This window comes from Myiozetetes cayanensis, unplaced genomic scaffold, assembly GCF_022539395.1.
Source record: "Myiozetetes cayanensis isolate MyiCay16 unplaced genomic scaffold, myiCay2020 scf1, whole genome shotgun sequence".
Lineage (NCBI taxonomy): Eukaryota > Metazoa > Chordata > Aves > Passeriformes > Tyrannidae > Myiozetetes > Myiozetetes cayanensis.
Window position 1 is genome coordinate 101,654,375 of NW_026086604.1, and position 23,972 is coordinate 101,678,346.

Sequence of the window (23,972 nt, forward strand, 5' to 3'; positions counted from 1 at the left end):
AATTGACTGGGTTGCAAGGATACAGAAGGAAACCTGTCTAGGGCCCCAAAGCCTTGCTCCTTGATGCTCATGTGTTTTAGTATGTAACAAAATGACTCTTGAGTTGGTATGTCAGTGTCTAAAGAGAAGCAGGGAGCTTTCCCCTCTTCTGATCCTGTTATCAAAAAGTTAAACCTACAATAATCTCAACATATCAAAGAAATACAAAAGGATGAACATGAATAAGGGAACCAGCTACAGCGTGGGGAACAAAGCCAGTGATGTCCTTGCACATCTGAAGACCAGAAAAATATTCATCTAAACAAAATTAGGACCACGATCTTCTCATGTTTGTTTGGGTTTTGTTTTGCTTTTTTCCAAAATGCAGCATCTACCAAGTAGGGCAGTAAGATCACTTTTCCAGCATCATTCGCAGACACACATATCCCCAGAAACGACTTCAAATTACCTGATGGAATGGAACTGTCTGGAAAGTTCAACCTCAAATAATTGAACTCAATTACTGATCAAATTACAGGGACATAAAATGAATCCACACAGCCTTTTAACAATGAGGACTTCTCACTTCCCTGTTATTTCCATTTGGCAAAATCTGGGATAGCTTTGTGATTCTTCTGCCCCCAGGTACCATCTCACTGAATCAGCATGGATAACAGGAAGTAAGAACACGAGCACAATGATTCAAGTTTGGATTACAGAACTGACACAAACCTCTGCATTAAGATGACAGTTGTTGGAACTAACAAATAAAATTAGCCACAATGCAGTGTAATCTTGATAAATGGACCACCTGTGTAAAAAAGTTAGAGGTCACCAAAAACAGCAGTTGTACTTTTCTGCTCAGCACATGAACATACAGATTCATCCTCTAAATCCTGGACATTCCTTGAATACCACCAACACTCAGAGGTTTCCAACAGCAACATGACATGATAAAATAAGAAATACTCAACCTTAAGGCTGGTAACTTTTTTAATCTTTGTCTAAACCTTAGGGAAATGTAAGAGCAAACAAACTACTGGAAAGTTCAATGCATAATCCATGAAAATTAAGGCTATAAATTGAGAACCCGATGACAAGTATAAATCATGCAACAGCTGCTCCATGACAAGGCTATCCTGAATAGATCACCCTCTATAGCTCACATCCAAGGTATCAACTAGTCAGCTGGCAAGTATTCCAAAAATGTAAAATCACTTTCCTTGTAGATATTCCGCATTATTTTTCCTCAGGAAACTAAGCATCAAGCAGCAACAAGAGGCAGAAATAGTACTTACAATTCTGCAACATCTTCTAACACCATATCTGAAATTCCAGTTTCAAGGGAAATAACATCTAGAGTAGTAGCAGCCCAGCAGTATTCCAACACCGTCCTTGTCGCTCTTCATCACAGTACGAATGGGTGAACCCACGCATCTGTTCATAAGTTCTGTAGATAAACACACACACACAAAAATGAAGGGTGCAAGAGGTTGTTTTAGAACATACTTTTTCCAGCAAAGCTCCTAAATTGTGGATGAACAAAACCAACAAACCAACCAACAAAAAACAAAACAAAACAAACAAAAAACCCACCCCAAACCAAAACAAACAAAACAACCCACAAAACCCCAAACCAAAACAAAAAACCACAAAAACCAAACCAAAAACCAAAAACAAACAAACAAACAAAAAAACCCAAAAAACCCAAAAAGCAACAACAACAAAGCCGAAACTGGAAAAAAAAATAACCCCAAAACAAAAAAAGCCCCACACTAACTGTTAGGGACACGGGGAAAATACATAAGGAAGGAAAAAAAAAAATCCGAAAAGACACCAGAAACACATTAACAAGATAGTTGCCTTCCAGAGCCGACTGCTGCTGGTAGAGCTCCCGCTCCCGCTGAGCACCAGCGGGGGCGCAGGATCCGCTCCCCAGCTCCGCTCGGTGCCGCCTCCCGGCCGCGCTCCCTCCCCGGCGCCGCCTCTCCCCGCCCTCCGCCCCGGCCCCTCCGCCTTTCCCCTTCCTCCACCGCGGTCCCGGCGCTGTCTCTCTCTTCTCTTCCCTTCCCTTCCCACTCCCTCCGCTCCGCTCTCCCCGTGGCCGTGCGGGCGGTGTGGCTGTCGCGGCCATGTGGGTGGCGGCGCTGGCGGCGCTGCTGGCGGCGGCCGGGGCGCAGTACGAGCGCTACAGCTTCCGCAGCTTCCCGCGGGACGAGCTGATGCCGCTGGAGTCGGCCTACCGCTACGGGCTGGACCAGTACAGCACCGAGAACTGGCCCGAGAGCGTCAGCTACCTGGAGGTCAGCATGCGGCTGTACCGCCTGCTGCGCGACAGCGAGGCGTTCTGCCACCGCAACTGCAGCGCGGCCGGGCAGCCGCCGCCCGCCTCCCCCGCACCCTCGGCCGCCGGGGCGGCGCTGGCGGAGCTGCGGCTCCTGGCCGGGGTGCTTCGCCGGGCGCAGTGCCTGCGGCGCTGCAAGCAGGGGCTGCCCGCCTTCCGACAGGCGCAGCCCGGCCGCGACCTGCTGGAGGACTTCCAGCGCCGAGAGCCCTACAAGTACCTGCAGTTCGCCTACTTCAAGGTGAGGGGGTCGTCGTCGTCCTCCACCCCGCTCCCTTCTCCATCCCTCCTCCTCTCCCCTCCCATCTCCTTGCCCTGCCTCCGCTCCCCAACTCCCCACGCCTCCGTCCCAACCACTCCTCCCCAGAGTCTCTCCCCGGCCTGTCAGTGTCGTAGTGGAAGGGGGACAGAATGGTCTGTCTCTATGCACGTGGCGTGTCCCAGCACGGCCTCGATGGATGCAAGTGCCTCGTGCACCCAATTCTGGAAAAGCTCGTGCCGACCTCTCGCCTGGCACTCGGAGCAGGTTTCTCTGGGCCATAGCCTTATTCCCCATTGCCTCCTTCACACCAGTTTAGGTTTTCTCCCCTGCTCCCTGGTCAGGTCCCCCAGTCCTTGCCCCACCTCCCCCAGCTGCCCAGCGTGCACTTCATCGTCTTCTCCTTGGCAATCCTTTCAGTCTCTTCCACCTACTCACCTCGTGTAACTGACAGTGGGATCAGCATGTTCCTTGTCTTTCTCCCTGCAACCTGCCATCCAGCTTGCTCTTCACCAGTTTTTGCACAGCTCGTCCGGCACATCCCCTAGATCACGCCTTCCAGTTCTTCTGTGATATCTGCGTCTATGTCCTGTAGCTGTGTCATTCCTGTCCCTGCTTCTCATCTTTCCATCTGCCTTACTTTCTAATCTTCTCTGGAACCTTTTTCAGACTCTTCATGTCACAGCTCTGCTATTGCAAGCGCTCTTCGCTACCTCCTGTCCCTCAGCGTGTCCACCTTCTCCACTTGCCCACTTCTGGTCCAGTTCTTTCAAGTGCAGCAGCCCCCAGCCTGTGACTTGCAGATAGCCTGATGCCTGCAAAACTCCAGTTTTGTTGCAGCCGTGGGAAGGAATGAAGCAAAAACTGGCTGCTGAAGTGGGACACTAATGCTAGCCCTGGAATGGTATTTATCTTTTACTCTTGGGTCAGCCAAGACTGGGGACACATACCTCTCTTTGAAATAGGATTTCATCCTATTTTTCTAGCTTCTTGTCATTCTTCTGTCCAGGATCTAATTGATTATTTTCTCCCTCCTCATCTTCATCTTCTGTTCTCTGTATCAACGTCATCCCTCTTGTCATCCCCTCAGTTACTCGCATTTCAAATGAACAGGGCATCTCTGGGGTGAGAAAACAAGCTGAGCTCTTTGGATAGATTGTTTTCTCTTTTAGGGATTCACTCCCAACCTATCCCAGTATATGTTATATAGGGTTGTTTGCCTGTGGATTGTTTTTGGGATTGCCACTTGAAAGCACACATCTTCTGAACTGTTGCTGTGTTCTCTTTCTAAGATCACTGTTTTCTCAGCAGTTTTTCCAAACAGATGCAGGGAAATGTCTTCTCATGAAAATGTGTTGTCATAATACCAGAACAGTATTCAGGTGCACAGCATCATGATGGTGTAATTCTGTGCATTGAAAGCCATCCCTAAGACTGTACAAAAAAGCTTAACTTGATACATTAAAGCCTCTGCACACACTAAACAGAAGGTACCAAAGGTTTCTTTTGAATTACTGAGAGGGCAGGCATTCCTCAAATTCTCAAAACCATATAAGGATACAAAAATTACATCACCACAAATGTTTCCTTTTCTTGTCTTAGTTTAACTATTAATTCCCCCTTGTGGTACATACAAAATTTGCAATATATGGATCACAGCAAAAAATCAGTTCTGCTTACTATTTCTAATACAATCAAGTAACTGGCAGATAGGAGGAGTGTGAGAGGGAAATTGGAGGAATCCCTCCCTCTTTCTTTAAACTGTTTTTTCAATCACATTTGCAGTAGGTTTGAGCAGTGTAGTTTGATGTGTTTGCCTTTAGTATCTGTTGTCTATATTGTCTTTCATACCGGGTTGTAATCCAGCTCTGAGCCCTTATTACTCGGGGAGTTCTGAATGGGCCTTTGGGAGCTACAAACTACTGCGTCCAAAGGACTTTTTCCTGGCTGGTGGCTTCTGAGAAAGGAATGTCCCTTCCCCCACCCCTCTACCCCTCCCCAACAGCATTTATGGTATAGGAAGAAGCAGGAGGAAACTGCTTTATGTCGTTTTTTGGAGTGACCGTGTGTTTATTTAAGTGGCTTGCAGAGTAAAATTTTGCCACGTCTTAAGATTCTTGGAGTAGATGTTTCCGTGCTGCTGCTTGCTCCTCTGGAGGGAGCTTTCTCAGAGCCACTGAGTTCACTTAGGAATGTGTTTCTACGAAACCTTTTTTTATTTTATTTTTAAGAGGTGAAAATTGAAACCAAGAGTGAATTATGGACTAAGTTAAAATGAGACCTGTCAGCCTGCCAGAGAAACAGGATCACAGCGTACAGCACAAAAGAAATCAGGCATCTGACGAAAGTGCTGCTGAGATTTCCCTTTGTGTTTAGCAGCATCTGGGCCGACTGGAAGCGTGTAGTTTTGGGACAACCAGGAAGGGCAGCTGGCAGTTGTTCCAGCACTGGGACACTCATAGCAGCACAGCAGCCAGGGTGGGTTGAAGTCTTTCTTCAGTGCAGTTGTCTCTCTTGTTTCTTCCTGAAATGAAGGGATACCTTTTAGGGATACAAATGGAAGACTGCGTGTGCATACGTACCTGCGATTCCTCCTTATGGTTTTAAACATGCACTGCCCTAAGCTATTTCAGATGTGAGGTGGAGCTCTGTTGTCACCTACACATCAATACACTGAACGGGTTGGTGTGGATCTTGGCTTTGGAAAAAGGTTTTAACATTTCACAAATACCCAAGACTTTTGCTTTCCCTCTCACTCTTCCTAAATATATGTTTATGAACTACATAATTTATGAAAATATGTGTGCATGTATAAAATAATAAAAAAAAAATTAAGTGCATGCACACAGAAATACATACATGTTTAGTAAATGTATTTGCAAGTGAGAAATGTATAATTCAGAAAGTATATCTAGTTGAGATTAAAGTTAGTTTAAGAATGAGTGCAGAAAATCATATAGTACATTAGGACAAAATTATTGAGCAAGTCTCTGTAGTTTGCTCTTAACTTCATAACACCACCAGGAAGATGTATTATTATAATATTGTCTTTTGTGCTGCTAGGCAAATAAGTGATATAAACACCATGTAAATGTGGTCAGTGATGACTCCTGCCCAATATCCATAGGTTGACATTAGTACTTGCTGAGGTTAATCCCACACAGGAGCAACATGTCAGCCTTAAGAACAGGGGAGGGAGAAGGGGAAAAAACCTAATTTCTTCATTTTACAACCATCATCTGTGCTGTCTGCAACAATAAAAGACTTCTAAAATAAAAAAAAATTGTTCACAGTGATGCATCTAGGAGTAAAACTGAGAAGAATTATACCAGTTTTACTGTGTAATTGTACCTGTTGAGACTATGTTTTCCGTATAAGTAAGTTTGTGAATACAGGGGCTGTAGGAAAGTCATTGACAAAACCTGGGAACATCTGAACTGTTTTGGTTTTTCCCAATTAACCTTTTTTAACTCCTTCCTCTTTTCCCTATCCCTGTTTAGGCTAATAATCTTCCAAAAGCTATTGCAGCAGCTCACACATTTCTTCTGAAGCATCCAGATGATGAAATGATGCAAAGAAATATGGCCTACTATAAGAGCATACCTGATGCTGAGGAGCATATTAAAGACTTGGAGATAAAGCCTTATGAGGTAGGCTTTTTATTCAGAGTTTGCTCTTTTGGAATTGTTCTATTATTCCACTTACTGGGTGAGATTTGGGGATATCATTTGCTTATGTGTTGTCAGTTCTTACTCTCCTTTCTCTCTTTCTGTCATCCCAGTCATTTCTGTTCTGCCTTCTTGAAGCATTCAGTAATTCTCACCTGTCCTGCACTTCATTGTTCCATAAATGGGTCACAGTGAATCACAGACAGTGGCATACCTGAAAGCTACTACGTACATATCACTATTGGAGCTAAGCAGGTGCATAGTTTTTCAAATTCATAAGTGCTGTGGCACAGTTTAAAATAACTCAGACATTTCGTGTTAAGATTCCACTGAAAATCTCTGTCACAACCTGTGCTTTAGATCCACAGTGTTACTTCTGTCCTGCAGGCTTTTCTTTTGGTCAGAAATGGAATTGCATACCCTGTCCTTTAGAAAATACCTGGTAAAATCCATTAGTCATCTGTATTTGTTGTCCTTATGTTACCTGGAGAACACCTTGTATAGTCATCCAGAAATGCCACCATGTCATTTACTGCATTTGAATTTACACACCACTTCCCACAGAATCAGTTACTGCTGGTTTTCATTCCTGCCAATTTTTCAGAACCTCTTTGTCAGGGCTGTGAGAGCGTACAATGGTGACAATTGGAGAACATCCATCTCGGATATGGAACTGGCTCTTCCTGATTTCTTCAAAGCCTACGATGACTGCATTGCAGCCTGTGAAGGCTCCCGAGAGATCACAGATTTTAAGGACTTCTATCTTTCCATTGCAGGTGAGGAGACAGGAAGGAAGTACATGTCAATTTATCCATAGGATTGACTACCCAAGTCCTGTTCCTGAGTTTGGGCCAATAGGACTTTTATTAGAGTCACTGAAAACTGCTTGAATTCTGGTTTACTTTTTTTGTTCTTTTTAGTAACAGAAATGAGGGCTATTGGGAAATCAGAACAGGGAAGTTCTGTGTCAGAATAACATGGATTTGTAAGTAATAGTAACTGCCCCATCCTGGTAGCAATGGTCGATCCAGACAGGTCTCTTGGCCATCATTTTAGTATCAGTTTGGTTGCCTTTGAGGCTCAGTTGTTAACCTGCCTTCGAAATCGGCTTTGGGGATTTGTGTAGGTCCGGTGATCTGTATGTCCTTTATCATAAATATGACAAGTTTCTTTTGTCTGTTTTTCACCTTTCCTACATTAGAGTTTTACTAGTAGATAACATCTATTTTTTGTGTGTAGCTTAAAAAAAAATCCATTGCTTTGCAAAGATAAAGGGACATAAAATTTCTTTATTATTGTCAAAATGTCACATATGCATTTCCTATGCAGGAATTCTTTGGCAGCAAAAGAAACAAGTAATTTCTCCAGTGCTCTGGGCTCAGAATTGTTGACAGTATTTGTGTGGAGAACACATGTGAGTTTCCTCAATTAACTTAGAAATTCTCTTGCATTTTTCATGTTTTTAAGTTGCCATAAGGAAAACCAGCACAGCTTTTTTCCTAAAGCCATCATATGTGTTGGAGAGGGGAAATTTTCATGACATATGTTTAGACAGTTACAGTTTCTCACAGTGTGTAGCTGGTATCCATCAGTACAGCTGACATGGAATAGCTATTCCAGGCCTCAAGCCCTGATTTACTGTTGGGCAAAGCAGGCTTGTGCTTAGCACAGCAAATAAGGAGCAAAGGTGAAATCACAGGCAGTAGAGCAGGAAACAGAGACTTTGTTTCCCATTTGGTCAGAACCGTGACATCAGGTCACTGTGAAGAATACAGTGTCCATGCTCAGGTGTGACTGACACTTGCTGTCATTCTTCCTCTTACTCCCTAGAAAGGGAAGGACAATTCCCAGCAATAGTGATAGGAAGGAAAGGTAGGAGTTCCTTCATGGTGTCATCATGACCATGTGTGTGCATTTTGGTATTTTACTCTTGAGATGAGAACGTTCAAATTTACTTGCACTGCCTGGGCTGAACTGTGCTCTTGCTGAAGGGAGAAATATTCTGCCTCTGAGGTTTTTACTGCAGAAAGCAGATGTAGCAGTAAGGCTTAACCGGAATTATTTGGGGCTTGCACTAGGTATGTATCTTTGAGCAATGAGTTATGTTTGGAAATCAGCTGTCCTCATTGCATGGGATTGTTTCATTGAGGGACTTGTGTCTCTGGCTTTTAATTGCTGGCTGGAATTGAACACTACTGTGCCTGGAGATGGTACTGCTCTTGTAAAAGATGAGTCTGGTTATTTCATTTGGCCAGTTACTTTTAGTTGGCTTCAGTGTTCTTCATTCTAGGAGTTCTCAGAGATGAAAAGTGTTCTTTTGTCTTGGTCAGAGACTTGCTGCACAAGCTTAGCTAACTTGCTTTCACCTGCCTAATATGGCTAACAGGTAAACTAAGACTTTGAAATAATTCTTTTCTGTGTTGTAGCCAAATGTGATATATCCTGAAAATGTTTGATACTCTTTGTTGGAAGGTTTCTTGAAATGTACTTCCTTGAAGATAAAATCACCTGTAGTCCTATTGCATTATAGCAAGCTTTTTTAGACTGGGTAAGCTTGTGAACTTAAACATTCCTGGCTGAAAGTTGTTCTACAGTGAGTGGCATATTCTCCTTTTTCTTCTCTATTAGAACATCCAAACTGCAGGCACAGTATGTGGCCATCTCTGGAGGTTTATTTTGCAATCACCTGCTGTATTTCTCTGTGACACAGTTGTACTCAGCAGCACATGGACCTTACCGTGCAATAATTTCATGAAATTGCAAAGGATTGCAAAAATGTAAAAAAGAAAGTACTGTTAAGTTTATAGCTAGGAAATAATGCAACACTCTGTAACACTGTAAAACCCACCTCCACAAACTGCCTGTAGGTGTCAGTGAAACCTAACTGCTCAGTTCTCTGGAATTACAGTTTTGAAACGTTTAAAGTCGACCATGCAGATTTTATGGAAGGGCTGATTACCATTACTTGATATGTGCTTCAAATGGACTTGTAGATCTTCAGTACTTCCAAGCAGCAAGTTTCAGATGCAGAGGACTCAGGAGAGCATTATGAGGCCAAATTTTAATGGGTAGCAAATGGGAGGGATTATAACAATGCGCTACCCTTATCCTGTGTTGTTGTTTTCTTCCTTCTAGATCATTATATTGAAGTCCTTGCATGCAAAGTGCAGTGTGAGAATAATCTGACGCCCATTATAGGAGGCTTTGTTGTTGAAAAGTTTGTGGCCACCATGTACCATTACTTGCAGTTTGCATATTATAAATGTAAGTAGTGATTTATTGTGCTTTAATAACGTGGGGATGATGTGGGACAGATTCCGTTCATAATCTTTTCCCTCTAGTTACAATACTTTAGAATATAAATAGTGGCCTCTAGAATCTGCATTTTAACCTGTTCCAGGACAGAAACTCTGAATTTCCTGTTATTTTTTCCTTCCTGTATTACTGTAGTTCACAGACACAGGACACAAAATGTTCTATGTTGAGCCTGTGCTCATAAAATTGTCTATGAAAAAATACGTTGCAGGCCCCTCTGTTTTAAGTTATGCATGGTTGTAACTAGTCTGTGTTGGAAAGGTGAGGCAGTTCCAGAGTAAGTGTGATCCAATCCATCCCTGCCCTTTGTTCTGTATGTGATAACAACTGCCAATACAAGTTGCTAACACTTTCCAGAGTTTCGTATAAATGTTAAATGATCATATAAATGAAAAATGTGCATTTTATGTATTTTATGTTTTAGATGCCTTTTTGAAGTAACTCGTAACATATTAGGGTAAACAGTGTAAGCCACGTACTATACATTGAAACATCTGCAATGGCACAGACCCATTTTGTACACCTGTGTACAAAAACCTGTGGTTTGGACCAAGAAAGCCATAGTGGTTAAGCTGTCAGACCCCCGTGGTTGTTAAGCGGCTGAATTGTAGAGCTCTAACAATAGATTTTTTCTTAAACTTCTAATTCATTCAGTTAGAGAGACTAAAGATTGTAACTTCAAAGAAACGTGTTTAACATAACAAATTTACTCTGTTGAATAAATACTCAATTTTCAAGTTACTATTCAGAATTTCTTCCACAGACAAACCTACAGAGTATTCCATACCATTTGCTTTTTCCTAGTGGATGCTTATAATCCTGTTAGAATGGGCCTAAATGGGTTTTGAAGAAAGAGGGGACCGCTTAACAGAAATCGTAGTGTCTGGTTCTCAGTGATTACATATTTGATAGGTAAATCATTTAATGAATTTTGTGGTTTCTTGAGGAGCTACTTGCACTGTAAAGAGCACATGTATTCTTTACAGCTATTCCTGCAGGCTCCAACATCAAAGAGAAGACACATCAGCCATGTAGCATCAAGCCATTAATGACTTCTGCTTATGTTGTTTTACTACACATTTTACACATTGACTCTTCCCTCTTTGCCAGTTCTCGTACAAAGAAGTGGGGAAGTGTTTTTTAATAAACACCCCAGTGCATATCACTAAGCTGTGGGCTCATACTGGGATACCTGGGAGGAACGTTTTGTTAGGATTTTCATAGGAAACCATCAGAGCTCAATCCCCATTTTTGAATCATGACCTTACCTGTTTCAGACAAAAAAATAACATATTCTTTCTGGGAAGCAGGGTTTTTTCCTCTGCAACTGGTGGGGAGATAGGGTGTGGGCTCTGTTTCCATCTGAGTTTTTCAGAGCTTAGATAATCGTAGGAATTTGTTCATTTACCTTATCTGTATTTTTGTGTGTGTGTGTTTAATAATTAGTGAATGACATGAGGAATGCAGCTTCTTGTGCTGCTAGTTACCTTCTGTTCGACGAGAAAGATGAAGTTATGAAACAGAACATGGTGTACTACCAGTACCATAAAGACAAATGGGGACTTAAAGAAGAGGATTTTCAGCCTAGATCGGTAGGTGAATTATCCAAAATGCCTTCTAGACACTATTAAATATTTCTCTGAAACTCATTGGATAAGAGGTGAGAAAACAGGGGTTATGTGTTAGTTCTAGAGATAGACACATACTGTTTTATGGAAACCATATAGAAAGTTGTACCCAGAGATGTACTGTGTCATGTAAACAGTGAATGTCATTATAGTTCTTCCCTTTCTGTTGAAATATGCTACAATAGGATGTAATATGATATGATAACAAATAAATTCACACTGGTACTTCTCTGCCACTTATGCATATTTATATCTTTATGTACCTCTATAAATAAAGCAGCTGCCCTCTGAAATCTTCTGATGAAATCTCTGAGTAACATTCAGGCTTTTGTGAATCATTATCTGCCAACATGTAGTTGCTCACTCGCTTGTTATTTCAGGTTCTGTGGGCATTGGAATGTGTCTGGATATGGTAACTCCAGCTAAACTCACTTTCCTCTTACTCCATTAAGAATATAGTTGGGTGGATGAGGATGGAAAAAGACTCAGGACTATGTTGCATCTAATTATCTAAATTAGAGTACTTGCTGCGAAGAACTCACAGTAAACAGGAGTCCATGCAGCAATGATTGTGATCTGGCTTTGAAAAATGACTCTAAAAATGGATTTTTGTGCTGTTCACATATTTCCATGTCCAAGGAATTTTTGCGGCCAAGACTGTGAAAATCAAATTTGATTTTCTGTCGTTTCTTGTTACCAGGATTTATGTCATGCAACTGAATTAACTGCTTTGAGACACCTGAGTGACTCCTTAGGCATCAATCATATGAATTGTACAACTGGTTAGTCATTAGCAATACGTGTTCCACAAGTTAAATTTGGTGCCTTCTCTTAGGGCATGACTTCCCTGTGGAAGAATCATTTAAGTTAACCCAGCTGTGGCAACAGTGGACATCCCATCCCGCAGGATAACATTCCAGTTACCTTTTCCATGTTGCTTCTTCAGACACCTCAGTCACCAAGACCTGTGCTGGCCCAAAGGCCCTTTTTGTTTCTTAATGTGGCATTAAACCCAGTATTTCTGTGCAGTGCTCAGGTGACTGACCTTATGCAAAGCAGTGCATTTATTCCTCCTATAACTTGCACTGATTTGATAATTACACTCTCTGCCTCTCAGACCAGCTTGCTCAAGTCAAAAATACCACTCCATTTGAGTTAAGTGGGGTTTATTTGTGGACAGCTGTTACATGCAGCACGTCTTATTGGCGCACTGGAAACCCAGGCCCGCCCTGCAGGGACAGCTGAGACAGAATGCAGCAAAAATGCATTTGGTTCTTTCAGAATGCAGAAGCAGCAAACCTGAGCTCAAAGGGCAAAGGGACCGCTCCTTTGTCACCGCTTTCGGGAACAGAACTGTGCTTTGTAGCCATATTGGAGACAATGTTTGATGGTGGTGGGAGTGAGGGGTAGCAACAGTTTGAAACTGCAAACCGCAGACAGATTTGGCATACGTGTGCAGAGAGGACAGAACAAGGGCCCTACACATGAACTCTGAATGTTTCATTGATAACTTCTGTAACTGGGGACCACAGATAATTTGATTTTCAAATACAAAATGCTAAATGGACACAGCTGTATTTTCTTGTACTTTGATCTATGTAACCATGAACAGAAGTTGCTTGCTGTCCTAATCATTTGCCGTGAAAACCATAATGCCTCTGGTTTATTTTTAAAGTGGTAATGGGGTGACAGCAGGATTTGGCTCTGACACTAATATAACATCACAAGATGTTCTTGTAAAAGAAAGAGGGAGTCTCCTGTTTTCCTCCCCAAAAGGAGTTAAATGAGATAATCAAAGCAGATTACAGTTGGTGTTCACAAGTACGAGACTGTGTGACTGAGCTACACACACTGCGGTCCAGGCAAACAGCTGGGAAGTGAGGAGAGACCTTGCAGAATTTTCCTAGCCCAGACTCGAGCTGGGGTGGTGAGTCATTATCATGCAAATAGGTTAGTGTCTCTTTTTCCCAGAACTGCCTGCTGCCATACGCCAGCACAGAGGGAGGCAGAGGCTTTCTCACGTCCAAAGCCCACTGGAATGCAGGCGCATGCTGCTACTCAGCTCTGGCAGTCTTATTTTCAGACTTGCCAATGCTTTGAAACGTGAGAAGGAGGAGAATGCTTTTGTGTTCTCAGATTGATGGAGATTGTGCTTATGAAGATCCACAGAAGAGTTTGGATACACTGCTTGCTGTTTTGCCTTTCCCTTTCTCAAACACTATAAACCCCTCCTGGGGTCTACCTTCTACTAAGGTTCAGTCTGGTTTTACTGGTATAGTTTGAGGTGACGTGTGTAAGGTGATGCTTCCCAGTCTTGCTGCCCTAAAGTGACGTAGAAATTTTGGGGTTTTTTGATAGGAGGCAGTTCGATACCACAACATAACCACACTTCAGCTGGAAATGTATGAATTCGCGAAGGAACATCTGATGGATGATGATGAGGTGAGTTTTCTAGAAATGAAATCGTGGTCAAAAAACCAGCAATCACATTAAAGTGAGGATGATTGATAGATAGATGTAATTTCAGGATTTAACTAATATGGAAAAAATCTTCTTGTAACCGTGACCAATTTTTAATAGATTTTTGGTTTTGTAAGTGGAATGTAAGAACGAACCCAAAGAACATCACATATCATTTTAAAAAACGTTGACCTAATTAACACAAAGGTAAATATAATGCACTGAGCCCACAGAAAAAAAGAAAGTGTGCTTTGCAAGCTGTAACACCAGGGGGCAGAGAAGTGGTATATATTTTTAAACCAAACGTTTTCCTAGGTTTGGGTGGGATGTTTTTTGTTGTTGTTTTGAGGATTTGTTTGGCTTTGTTTGTTTGTTTTTGTTTTATTTTTTGGTGGTTGGTTGGGGGTTTTGTTTGTGTGTGGTTTGTGGGGTTTTTGGTTTTTTTTAATGTCGTTTAAATTATAGTAAAGATCCTATAATTTTGTCCATAAGTAACCACCTAAGTTGTAATTTTTGTCCAAAGGAAGTCTTGTTACCTCTTATTTTATTCTACTCAGTAACATTTTGATCACCAGGTCTTACTTCTTAAATGGGTGGAAATCATGGTCAAATAACATATAATGACTACTATTTACACTGGAAATAAGTAAAATGGAGGGTTTTTTTGGGGGAGGAGGGGTGCAAGAAAAGTAGTTCAATTGTTGAAAGGGCATTTCTTTGTCTCCCACAGCTGAAATTAAAGTATAAAACGTGGAAGGTTTTGGATTTCTGTTTACTTTGGTTTTGTGACCTTTATTTAGAGGTTTAAAGAAATCTTCAAATGATAGAAAAGTTTGTTGGTGGCATTGGCAAAGAAAGAGCTCTGCTCAGCTATGGCATGGGGCAAGGGTGCCTGTAATGAGAACTTCCGAGGTCTCTTCTAGTTAGAAAAGGCAAAGATGGTTTATGTTAAAAAATGAAATCATCTTTGCAGTTTTTGTCTTATCCATCACATAGGGAGAGATAATATTTTATAGTGGAGAAGTAGTGTCTGTACTGCCTTCAGTATTCTCAGGGCTTGAAAGCAACTCTATGTAAAATTCCACTGCAAGGTTACCAGACTTTAGGAAGACTTTCCATTGTGATAAAACGCCCTGAAAGACAGTTTAATAAGCTTATTTAAAGGTTAAGCTTAGATGAGGACTAGTTGGTATGGATTTTCATCGGAGTGTGAAATGCTTGAGCACTTTTTATATTCCCTGGTTGGTTTGTGCTTTGCCCATAAGGTTTTCTTATGTCAGGCATAAACTTATTTGCCATTTTTTTCCTTCTCTCATATCTGTTGCTTCAAAACATGGAGATGAGAAATTAAGGAAGGGGAGACATAGCCCTTTGTGACTGCTTTCCCCACGTGTTGTTTATAGAAACAGTCTTCAGCCTCAAGGACTGCATGTAGAGTAAACAAGCATTCATTTGCGGGCATTCATTCCTGTAGCCCCTTTCATCAGGGCAATTATAAATGACCTTGCAAACCGCAAGAGGGAAGTGCAGTGAAAATACCAGTTAAACTTTTGGAGAACTGACAAGGAAGTACCATTGCACTGGATTAGATGTTTGGGTTAAACAACCAAAATTACTGGGCCTGGTCATGCCACCGTTATCCCTACCTCACACTGCCGTTGCATTAGCAAAGTTACCATTCTCCTCTCCAGGGGGAAAGCCGAAGGGCTTCTGTGCCCTCCCTTGCTATGGCTGAAGAACCTGAGAGGGATGGAGGCTGTCCATGCCTCTGGCTTGGCTCCGGCTTTTGCTAGTGAACTCATAAATCCCTGGCCACCCGAACTTGTCTTTGGCTGCCAGAGCCTTCCAGGGAGTCCAGACAGAGCAGGAATAGCATAAAGGTAAAACTGCTACCTTGCAGTTTCTGCTGTATGGGCAGGACCTGGTAGTGTAAGTGGATTTTTTTCCTTTTTTTAATATTTCTTCTGGCACAGAAAGAAAAGTTTGTTCCATAGGAATGTTGAAAACTGATGAAAAACCCAGATAAGACATTACAGTAAAAACTTTATTAAAAATTGTTAAGGATGGAGGCAACTTCTCTTGTAAGTGCACTCTGTTTATTTAAACCATGTACTTCTTGGACCATAGACCGTAACTTTTGTGAGTTTCTGTGGTCCATGTTTGCTGTCTGTGAAGTTGCTTGTGGGCCAGCAAGCCCGTAAGATAATCTGCAGAAAAAAAATGTTTCTTTTTTTCCTTGACTGAAGTAAAAAGGATTGGTGTGGCAAGACATATCTTCCTATGTGAGTGTCATTATTTTCAAGTGGAGAATTGTGTTTTATTTAGATTTCTCAGTGCTCCTGTATCCCAGATCATCCATGTATCTTTTTAAATCCCGTTAGCAAAGCAAGTTTGGCTTCTTCTGTAATACATAACAGTAATTGCAGAGGCTAGAACAGGCAGTAATGATTTTTGCGTATGTTACTACAAGAAATATTGTCCTACTCCTCTTACTTTATTAATGTTTTTCCACAAGGAAATTAAAAACTCTAATTCAAACATTTAACACAGAAGAGGTGACAGAGAATATTAACGCCAACTACCTACAAATTACTTTTAAGAAAAAGTAATTATTCTTAAATATCCTTGCAGTTTTCCACAGGGAAGTTAAAAGAACATTACAGTATTGCCATCTTAGTTGGCCATGAATAGACAAGCTTTTTGATTTCTCTTCAGATGTGTAATGCGTAAAGGCTGTCATGGATACAACTCCTGGTATTGCAGATTTAAATAGCAAACTGAAATGCCATTAAGAGCCAGACACCCAGCTAGTGTAGAAATAACTTCATTACTACACTAATTGTATGAGACATGTTTTTGGCACATAAAATCGGTGTTCTTGAGGAATTTTTTGAGGGGGGGATAGCTACTTAGCTGTTCTAAATTACATAAGAACCACAAGTATTTGGCTGGGATGATCCTACAATGTGATTTTTCTTTCAGTACTTAATCAGTAGGTGAAAAGATGTTGGCAGCTTTGACCCACTTTTTTTGGCATCTTGTTCTTTTTGTTTTTATATAATGCCTGTGTCCATTTGAATAGTGGCTGAAATGAGAACGCTCCATTCCTAAGTGTGATGCAAAAAAGAATAAGTATTGAACTAATGTGACTGGTGGAAAGAGGATGTATGGAATAGCATCAAAGCACAAGGGCCCGATGGACTACTGCTAGCAAATCTGAATTCAACCTATTTTTCTGTTTGGGAATTGCTAACGATGTATTTCCAGCTTTATTGACTCACTCTTTACATATGTTTAGATGATTTTATACAAGTGTGCTGTATATGAAGCAAATTGTAAGTCCAGACCTGTAAACCCTGCCCTGTCTGTGACCTCAGAAAACTGCAGCAGCACCGCTGTGCTGAGAAGAGCTGGTGGCAGCTGTTTCAGAGAGAGTTGGCAGCTAATTGGCAGTGTTATAGTCCCTGTTCAACATATGCTTCCTCAAAGAAGAAAGAAAAAAAGATTTTTTTTTTTTCCATCCTGATTTCCCAGTGGAGATTTGTCCCATGTGGCTGCCTCTCCATGACCTTCCTGCTTTCTCCTCTTGCTTCTGCACCACTGGATGGATATCTTAGTCAAAGGTGTTCTTCCTTCCATTTAAACGACTTATCATGGGAAGCTGCCAGCATAGTTGGGCTTAAGTGGCAGGACGTCCCCAGGTTGCAGGTACTGGCATTAGGAGGAATTTCTACTGCCCAGATCTTCTTTAGACTCCCTGTGTAGCATAAAGCAGGCAAGAGAGCATAAGCAGAGGTCAGAAAAAAGGCACTAGAAGACTTCTATTTTCAGTGCAGTCGGAGCAGTGTTGAAGTTCCTCTGAAGCTGAGTTGGCTCATGTTTTATAGGCATTATAAACACTTTAAAAGGAAAGTGTATTTATTGGTTTACTGTAAAATACTATTGTAATAACTGTAATGTACTGTAACCCCCCATGGTATATGGGAAAAGAACAGTTAACAAATGAAATGGAAAAATATTTGAGAAACTAGCTAACATACATGTGAAAACCCACTAAGCTCTCTTAGTATTGAAAAAAAAGCCCTAAAAGCATGTGGCAGTGGGTCGCACTGTGGACTAAATATCTGAAAAATATGGGCCAAATACTTTTTCTGTACAAGGAATTGGGGGATTTTCTTTTTTTTTTTTTCCCTGATAGAATGCGAGGAGTGTCCAACCTGGTCTGTACAGCTCATGGAGGTTCTGTGAGGGCTTTGAGGTGGTTACAGTGAACTCTCATGTTTTAACTGAAGGTTAGATCAAGGAACTTTCTCTTGGTTGAAGGTTGAATAAACCTTTCAAGCTGAGCCACTCGTTGACACGTGCCTTACTGTTATCCTGAAATAATGTTTTCCCCCTTCAAAATATTGCTGACCAGTGAGCTATGTGATGTATAGTTGCAGGCTCTATCAGGTTTGTGGAGTCAAATCCTCCACAGTTGTTCATGTCAAACCTTTGTCTTCACTCTTGCAAGATAATTAATTGTTCTAGAATGAAATCTGCTGGTTTTCGTAACTCCTTTTGACTACTCCTTTTATTTACTCAAATTAGTGACTAGAGCAATTACAGGATAATTACTCATTAGTTATAGGGCAGCCTTGACCTCTCCTCAGAGACCGCTTGTGCAACCCTTCCCATTGCCTTGACCTGGCCACCTACAGCCAGTACATAAGGAAATCAAATTGTTACTCTCACTGTTAAACAAGTTTCCAGTCATTAGGATCTTTGAACTTTAGCAAAATTTGGATTTTTGCTGTGAAGGACAACTGGGGAACATTTATGTGGGGTAAATATTTTCCTTCTAGGTCATAGATTATAAGGAAACAAAGTTACAGCTAATTCTTCTTGCTCCGTCTATTGTCTCCTAAGGCTTAGTTTGTTGGATGAGTTAGAATAAAGGCTATTTTATATCCATTCACTGGTAGTCATGCATAAAAGCACGTCCAGAATAATATTTTTCTGTAGATCTTAATTCCTTCTAGAACACTATCTTTTTTATACTCTCTGTTGCTACCCTGAATAACAGGCTATCCCACTGCAGTGCATACAGAACCCCTATAGAAAAGGCCATCAGCAGATTTGCATAGAAAGTGTGGGTTATTTTTTCCCTGTAACTTTTCCAGTCCACCCTGAGAAAGGACAGAACAAGATTGTAGGTGGAGGCAAGGACCGTGAATGATTAATATTTGCATTTGCAGAAGGCAATGCTTAGTCTTTGTAAGCAATGGTAAAGTGTCTGGGTCTGTCAGTGAGCAATGCAAATGCTGCTGCTGGGTGCTGTTTTTAAATGCTGCTGTCAAAAGAAAAGTTGGTGCTGGACCATCAGTCCCTAAGTGTGCCATAACTGAGCCACGTATTGGTAGCTTATAATAGTGCCCCAATCTCAATAGCCTGGGTTAGCTTATTCAGAATTAACCAAGAACTCTGTTTTAAAATTAATTTTTATTATAATCCACTTATTCATGTATCTTCTCTGAAACCTTCTTGAATTAATTACTGTGGCACAAAACTTGTTCTTTCTGTCCAGTGCCTCTGTTTGAGTTGTTAATCTAAGCCAAGGGTGCTCAAATTGCATATCTGACAGATAATTAGAGGCTCCAGTTGGTCACATCAGCTTCTCTGATTCTTCAAACCACTCACACTGGTCTGGAAACATTCCCCTTTTCTGGTCGATATCACACCTCCCATATTTCAGGCGATATCTGTTCCATCTTTTTACTATACATCCTTGCTTCGTCAGTCCCACTTTCCACTGACTGTCCCTGTAGAGGGAGGAGGTTGGTAGCCCAGGGAGGGTGGTTGTGGGGTGCCACAGAGCTGCTGAACCTGCAGCAGGTACTTGGCCTCCAGTGCGAACCTGGAGGCAGCGACTGTGGACCAAGGGCCAGCCAAGGAGGACGAGGCAGTCCACATGTGTGTACTTCCCAGTTGTCGGCTGCCTAACTATCAGGCACGTACCGGGCTGGCAGCAAACCCTGCTCTTCCCTGAGCTTAGTCAGACCCCACATACTGATTTCCTAACTATCAACCAGCCAGCTGCATTGTGCTTTGGGCCATATATTACTCACCCATGATTTGCATCAGCACCATGTTTGAGCAGCATATTTATGTAACCTGCATTAGAGGTGGGTGGGTGTTGTCCCCTCTGTAGTAGCTGGCAGGGGAAAGAATTACAGGTTTGCAGCTGACTTTCCATGTAAAATTTGATGTTCTTTCTATAAGGGCAGGAAGGAGCTGAAGAGAATACCAGATAACATGAGGAACTCTGTCATACTGAAGGGTTAAATAGTATCAAGGACTCATTTCATACCCTAGATCCACAGGCCAGCAGGAAGTTGCTAGATGTGAGCAGGCAGAAGGCTTTTTCCCTAGAATGAACACCTGTGAAATATTTACTGACTTCAGTCACACTAAATGCCTGATGCAGTGTCAAGTGAGCACTAATGGGACAAGGACAGTGATCGGTCAGGTCCCAGCTGCCAGTGTGACAATGAGATCAGCTCTTCTGAGGCAGCATTATCACTTCTGCCTTAGGCTGCCAACTGCTCTGTGGACAACTTGCAAATGTTTTACATTCTGCTTGTGAAGGCACAGGCAAAACTATTTTAAGTGCAGCTTTTGGTTGTCTTTAAGTGTAATCCAGAGGTTTTGCCTTTTCAAAAATAACCAACATCCAGGCAATTGTTCAGTTGCACTGCAGCATATTTTATGTATGTGTATTGTTTTAGCAACTTTTAAAATATTTTTGCCGTATTTCAAACTCTGTTACTTCTCAGTACACCTAATTAGACCGCAATAGCTTCTGTCAAGCTTTCCTTTAGAGCTGTTTCAGGCACTGGAGATTTCAGGTATCAGTACAATAAATTGCCATCCTTCAGGACTTGCTAATACTGCTTCATAGTTGGAAAAACTCAGTGGTCTTTTGAGATGGAACTGTGAAGCAGGGAACAAAAGCAACAGTTATTCTAGACAGGTATTCTACCACTTTTATTTTTGCTTGCCTGATTCTCATTGTTATCTCCTCACTAATCACACTTCTGAAAAATATGATTTTAATGCTTTTTAATTACAATATCCATAATACTGTTATTGTATTAAAATAGCCGAAATTCTCTATTTACTCTTACTGTTTTCACTGCCAGAGGTTTTAACAGCCTTTCCTCAGCAGAATAAAAAATTGAAGACTTGAAGTGGGTCGTGAAAGGGAGAATGAGCATCCATGCCAAGACAACTTGCTTTCAATATAGCTGATATGAATTCTTATTAATTTAAACATGAGAGTGAGTAAGACCTGATCAGGTTTTCCAGCAGAATATTTTTTCTACCAGAAAGTGACAATTTGTTTTGGAAAAAAACAGCGTCTTAAGACCTTTTTAGAACATGTCAAGAAGGAAAGGGCAGGAAAGTTTAAAGAAAACGTAGTGAAATTAAGAGGCTATCAGAACATATTAGAATAAAAGGTTGGAAATGTAACTTTGAGCATCCACATCTCTCGTACAGCTCAGTTTTTGAGTTGTACCAAGAAGCGCAAATATGCGCAGGTATTCCCACAGAATCTCCCATCTCCGGCAGTGTTTCTGAACTGTGCGTGGAAGGCAAACCAGAAAACACTGGTGTTTCTGAGTGTGCCAGCAGGTGGGCTGCTACAGTCAGTTTTGAGTAGTTGGAGAGGTTGCTGCGTATTTGCTGTTGATTACTCGCCTTTCAGCACTGAAGGTGTTACACTGGGCTGTAGATGATTACAACAGGTTTTAGCTCATTTACTGTAGCTTAGTTGACAAGACTCTTAAGTTCCAGCCAGTGTGGCTGTATCATCCCAAAATACTCAGGCTTGACTGCGAGAAGGCATTTTGCTGTGGCATAGGACATATATATAACTATGTTAGGAGTAGTTTAAAGAAAGAAAGTTAGATTGTTAATGTTGTGTTGGTACCCTGTATTAGCAGAGTGGAGCCTCTAAATGTAGTATTTTCTGTGAGGACTCTAAACCCAGTGTATTTGTTTCCAGTATGAAAAACTTTCTGTTATCTCTGGTTCTTCACGTTTTTGCTGCATGTGAAGATCTGGGGTTGAAAATGGAGTGGGTGTGTGTTGAAGGGTGTGATGGGAAATAAAGGGTTAGAGCAGACAGATACGTAGTCAAAGTTACGGTTCTACAAAACACTATCAGTTTGAATTTTGAAGCTTTCTAAAATTCTTTAATGTTTTATGATATTTTAACAATTTCCTAATTTAACAGGTGCTTTAAACATTTTTTCCTCTCTAAGTTTGAGGATTTCATTGTCTGTTTAAAGTACCTGAAAAAGTACAGTGGATTTCCTGTGAAGTGTAACATTTCCTTCTTTTAAGTCTGTGTCCCTGCAAGTACTTGTGCTACTTCTGTATGGGCCATTTACTTGCCTTTAATAGGCTTGTTGTGCTAGTGCCTACATGAAGGGTGTTAAAAATATTTGGACACCTATTATTACAGTTTATGTTTTGATTAAAATAGCAAAAATTTCCCACCAATTTTGCAGTAAAGAGTTAACTTATTTCTGTTAAATTTAATGATTTCTAGGGTGAAGTTGTGGAATTCCTTGATGAGCTGTTAGAAGTGGATGAAAAGAAGGAATCCTGATGAATGAAATCACCGTGAAGTGCTTTACAAAAGTGAAGACTCACCATTGCTCCTTACTGTTTTTGGTCACTTGTAGTCCCACTTAGATATACCTCAAAGGTGCTTCTTTAAGCTCCACTTTATGTCCCAAAATCCACTCCTGAAAGGTCACTTCCATGCTGCACTGACTCATCCGTGAGCATGGCTTTTCACTATGCAGAATTGGTGCATATGAGTTTGCCTCTCGAACATTCTTTCCTTTTACACAAACAACAAAACAGACTATTTGTATTTTCTGGGATAACACTAAGGTTCCTCATTTCGGTGCTGCTCTACCAATTTGTGGCAATAGAGCTAAATTCTGAAGATTATGAACCATGGAAGACATAACAGTTCCTCTTTCTGAACTATGTGTTCTATTATTTATATATGCCTTTTTGTATGATGATGAATAAAGTTATAGTGAATCCCACCGCACCTGAAAGGTGTTAAGATACATTTAGATATCTGAAATAAGGTGATTAACGAAGCACAGCTAGTGATCTTGTAAAAATTGCTTAAAGAATTCTGAAAGCAGTTTTGATCTTTTTTAAAAACTGAATTAAATTCCATGATGTGCAATTAAGAATAAAATAATTTCTTCTTCCTACCAGTTCTTACTCTTTCTGTTGAAACAAGCGGTGGTCCTTGTGTGAGGTGGGGCCAATCTTCTATGAAATATTGAGAATTGATGTATTTTGTATCCTCTTCTGAAGAAAACGGTTTGCTTGGTTTTTTCCAGTCTGGTGGGACTGTCTGCATAATTTTCATCCAAAAGTAAGTACATGTGGAAACACGGTGATCTTAAATGGAACCTTGAAAAATATTTATGTGTGAATTCCTGTCGTTTTTATTATTAGCTGTACGGCAGACTCCAACACACAAATACTCTGAAGACCCAAAAGAGTATGTTAGAGAGGAGTAGTGAATTGGCAGATAAGTATACTGAAGAGCAGAAACCCCTTGACCTCAGAGCAGGATCCAGGATTTCATCCTTTCCTTTCCTCTTTGTTTTCAAGGATCAAGTCCTGCAAGTGATTTCATCCCACTTATATCAAGGGCAGACAAGCATTCAGTGCTCTTATGACTTGTTATTATGAATTATTATTCAGCTTAATGGAAGTGAATTGTCAAACAAAATCTGTCATGGTTTTTGTTCCGCACAATATTATCACTCTATTTATTGTAATTTTATGTAAGAAATGAACTTCGCTTTTAAAACGTAAAAGCAGTTGATTGTAAACCATCACTTCACCTCATGAATTACATGTAATACCCTGCTGGGGTAGTTTCTTCAATTTATATTTGTTTTCTGTTGTTGGAGGTACGTGTATGCTCAAGGGAGAGGTTACTGCTCTGGAGTCCTCTTTTGTCCTTCTGCTTTCCAACCTTCATAGACAACTCCAGGTTCCCTCCTCAGGAATTCAACGATTGATCTTAAGACCATATACCAAAATAGCTTCATCTTTTGATACTCTGGCTTTCAAATCCAGAAATCCCACTGTTAAAGGGCATGGAGCTGGTTGGAGGTGGATGTATCCATCTAGACTACCTCTGCTTCTTTAGTTTACTTTTTTCCTAATCACCATTTACCAAACTGACTTCGGAGCTCTGCCAAGCACCGGCTGTTGCCTGGCTCTTTGTT

General features: G+C 41.1%; 1 protein-coding gene across 1 annotated transcript; it reads left to right on the top strand.

Moving 5' to 3' along the window:
- The first annotated feature begins 2,085 nt into the window (after positions 1-2,085).
- CRTAP (cartilage associated protein) lies at positions 2,086-22,937 on the top strand. Its single transcript, XM_050319511.1, has 7 exons — positions 2,086-2,564; positions 6,083-6,232; positions 6,855-7,026; positions 9,386-9,514; positions 11,012-11,157; positions 13,552-13,635; positions 22,250-22,937. The coding sequence occupies exons 1-7, from the start codon at positions 2,112-2,114 to the stop codon at positions 22,307-22,309; spliced, it is 1,194 nt and encodes a 397-aa protein (XP_050175468.1). The 5' UTR covers positions 2,086-2,111; the 3' UTR covers positions 22,310-22,937.
- Positions 22,938-23,972: the final 1,035 nt, after the last annotated feature.

Excerpts from the sequence above, each read along its gene's own strand:
- CRTAP (XM_050319511.1), top strand. The coding sequence starts at position 2,112 with ATGTGGGTGGCGGCGCTGGCGGCGCTGCTGGCGGCGGCCGGGGCGCAG. Across the intron at positions 6,233-6,854 it reads TGGAGATAAAGCCTTATGAG|AACCTCTTTGTCAGGGCTGT; the intron begins GTAGGCTTTTTA and ends CCAATTTTTCAG. Across the intron at positions 9,515-11,011 it reads GCAGTTTGCATATTATAAAT|TGAATGACATGAGGAATGCA; the intron begins GTAAGTAGTGAT and ends TTTAATAATTAG.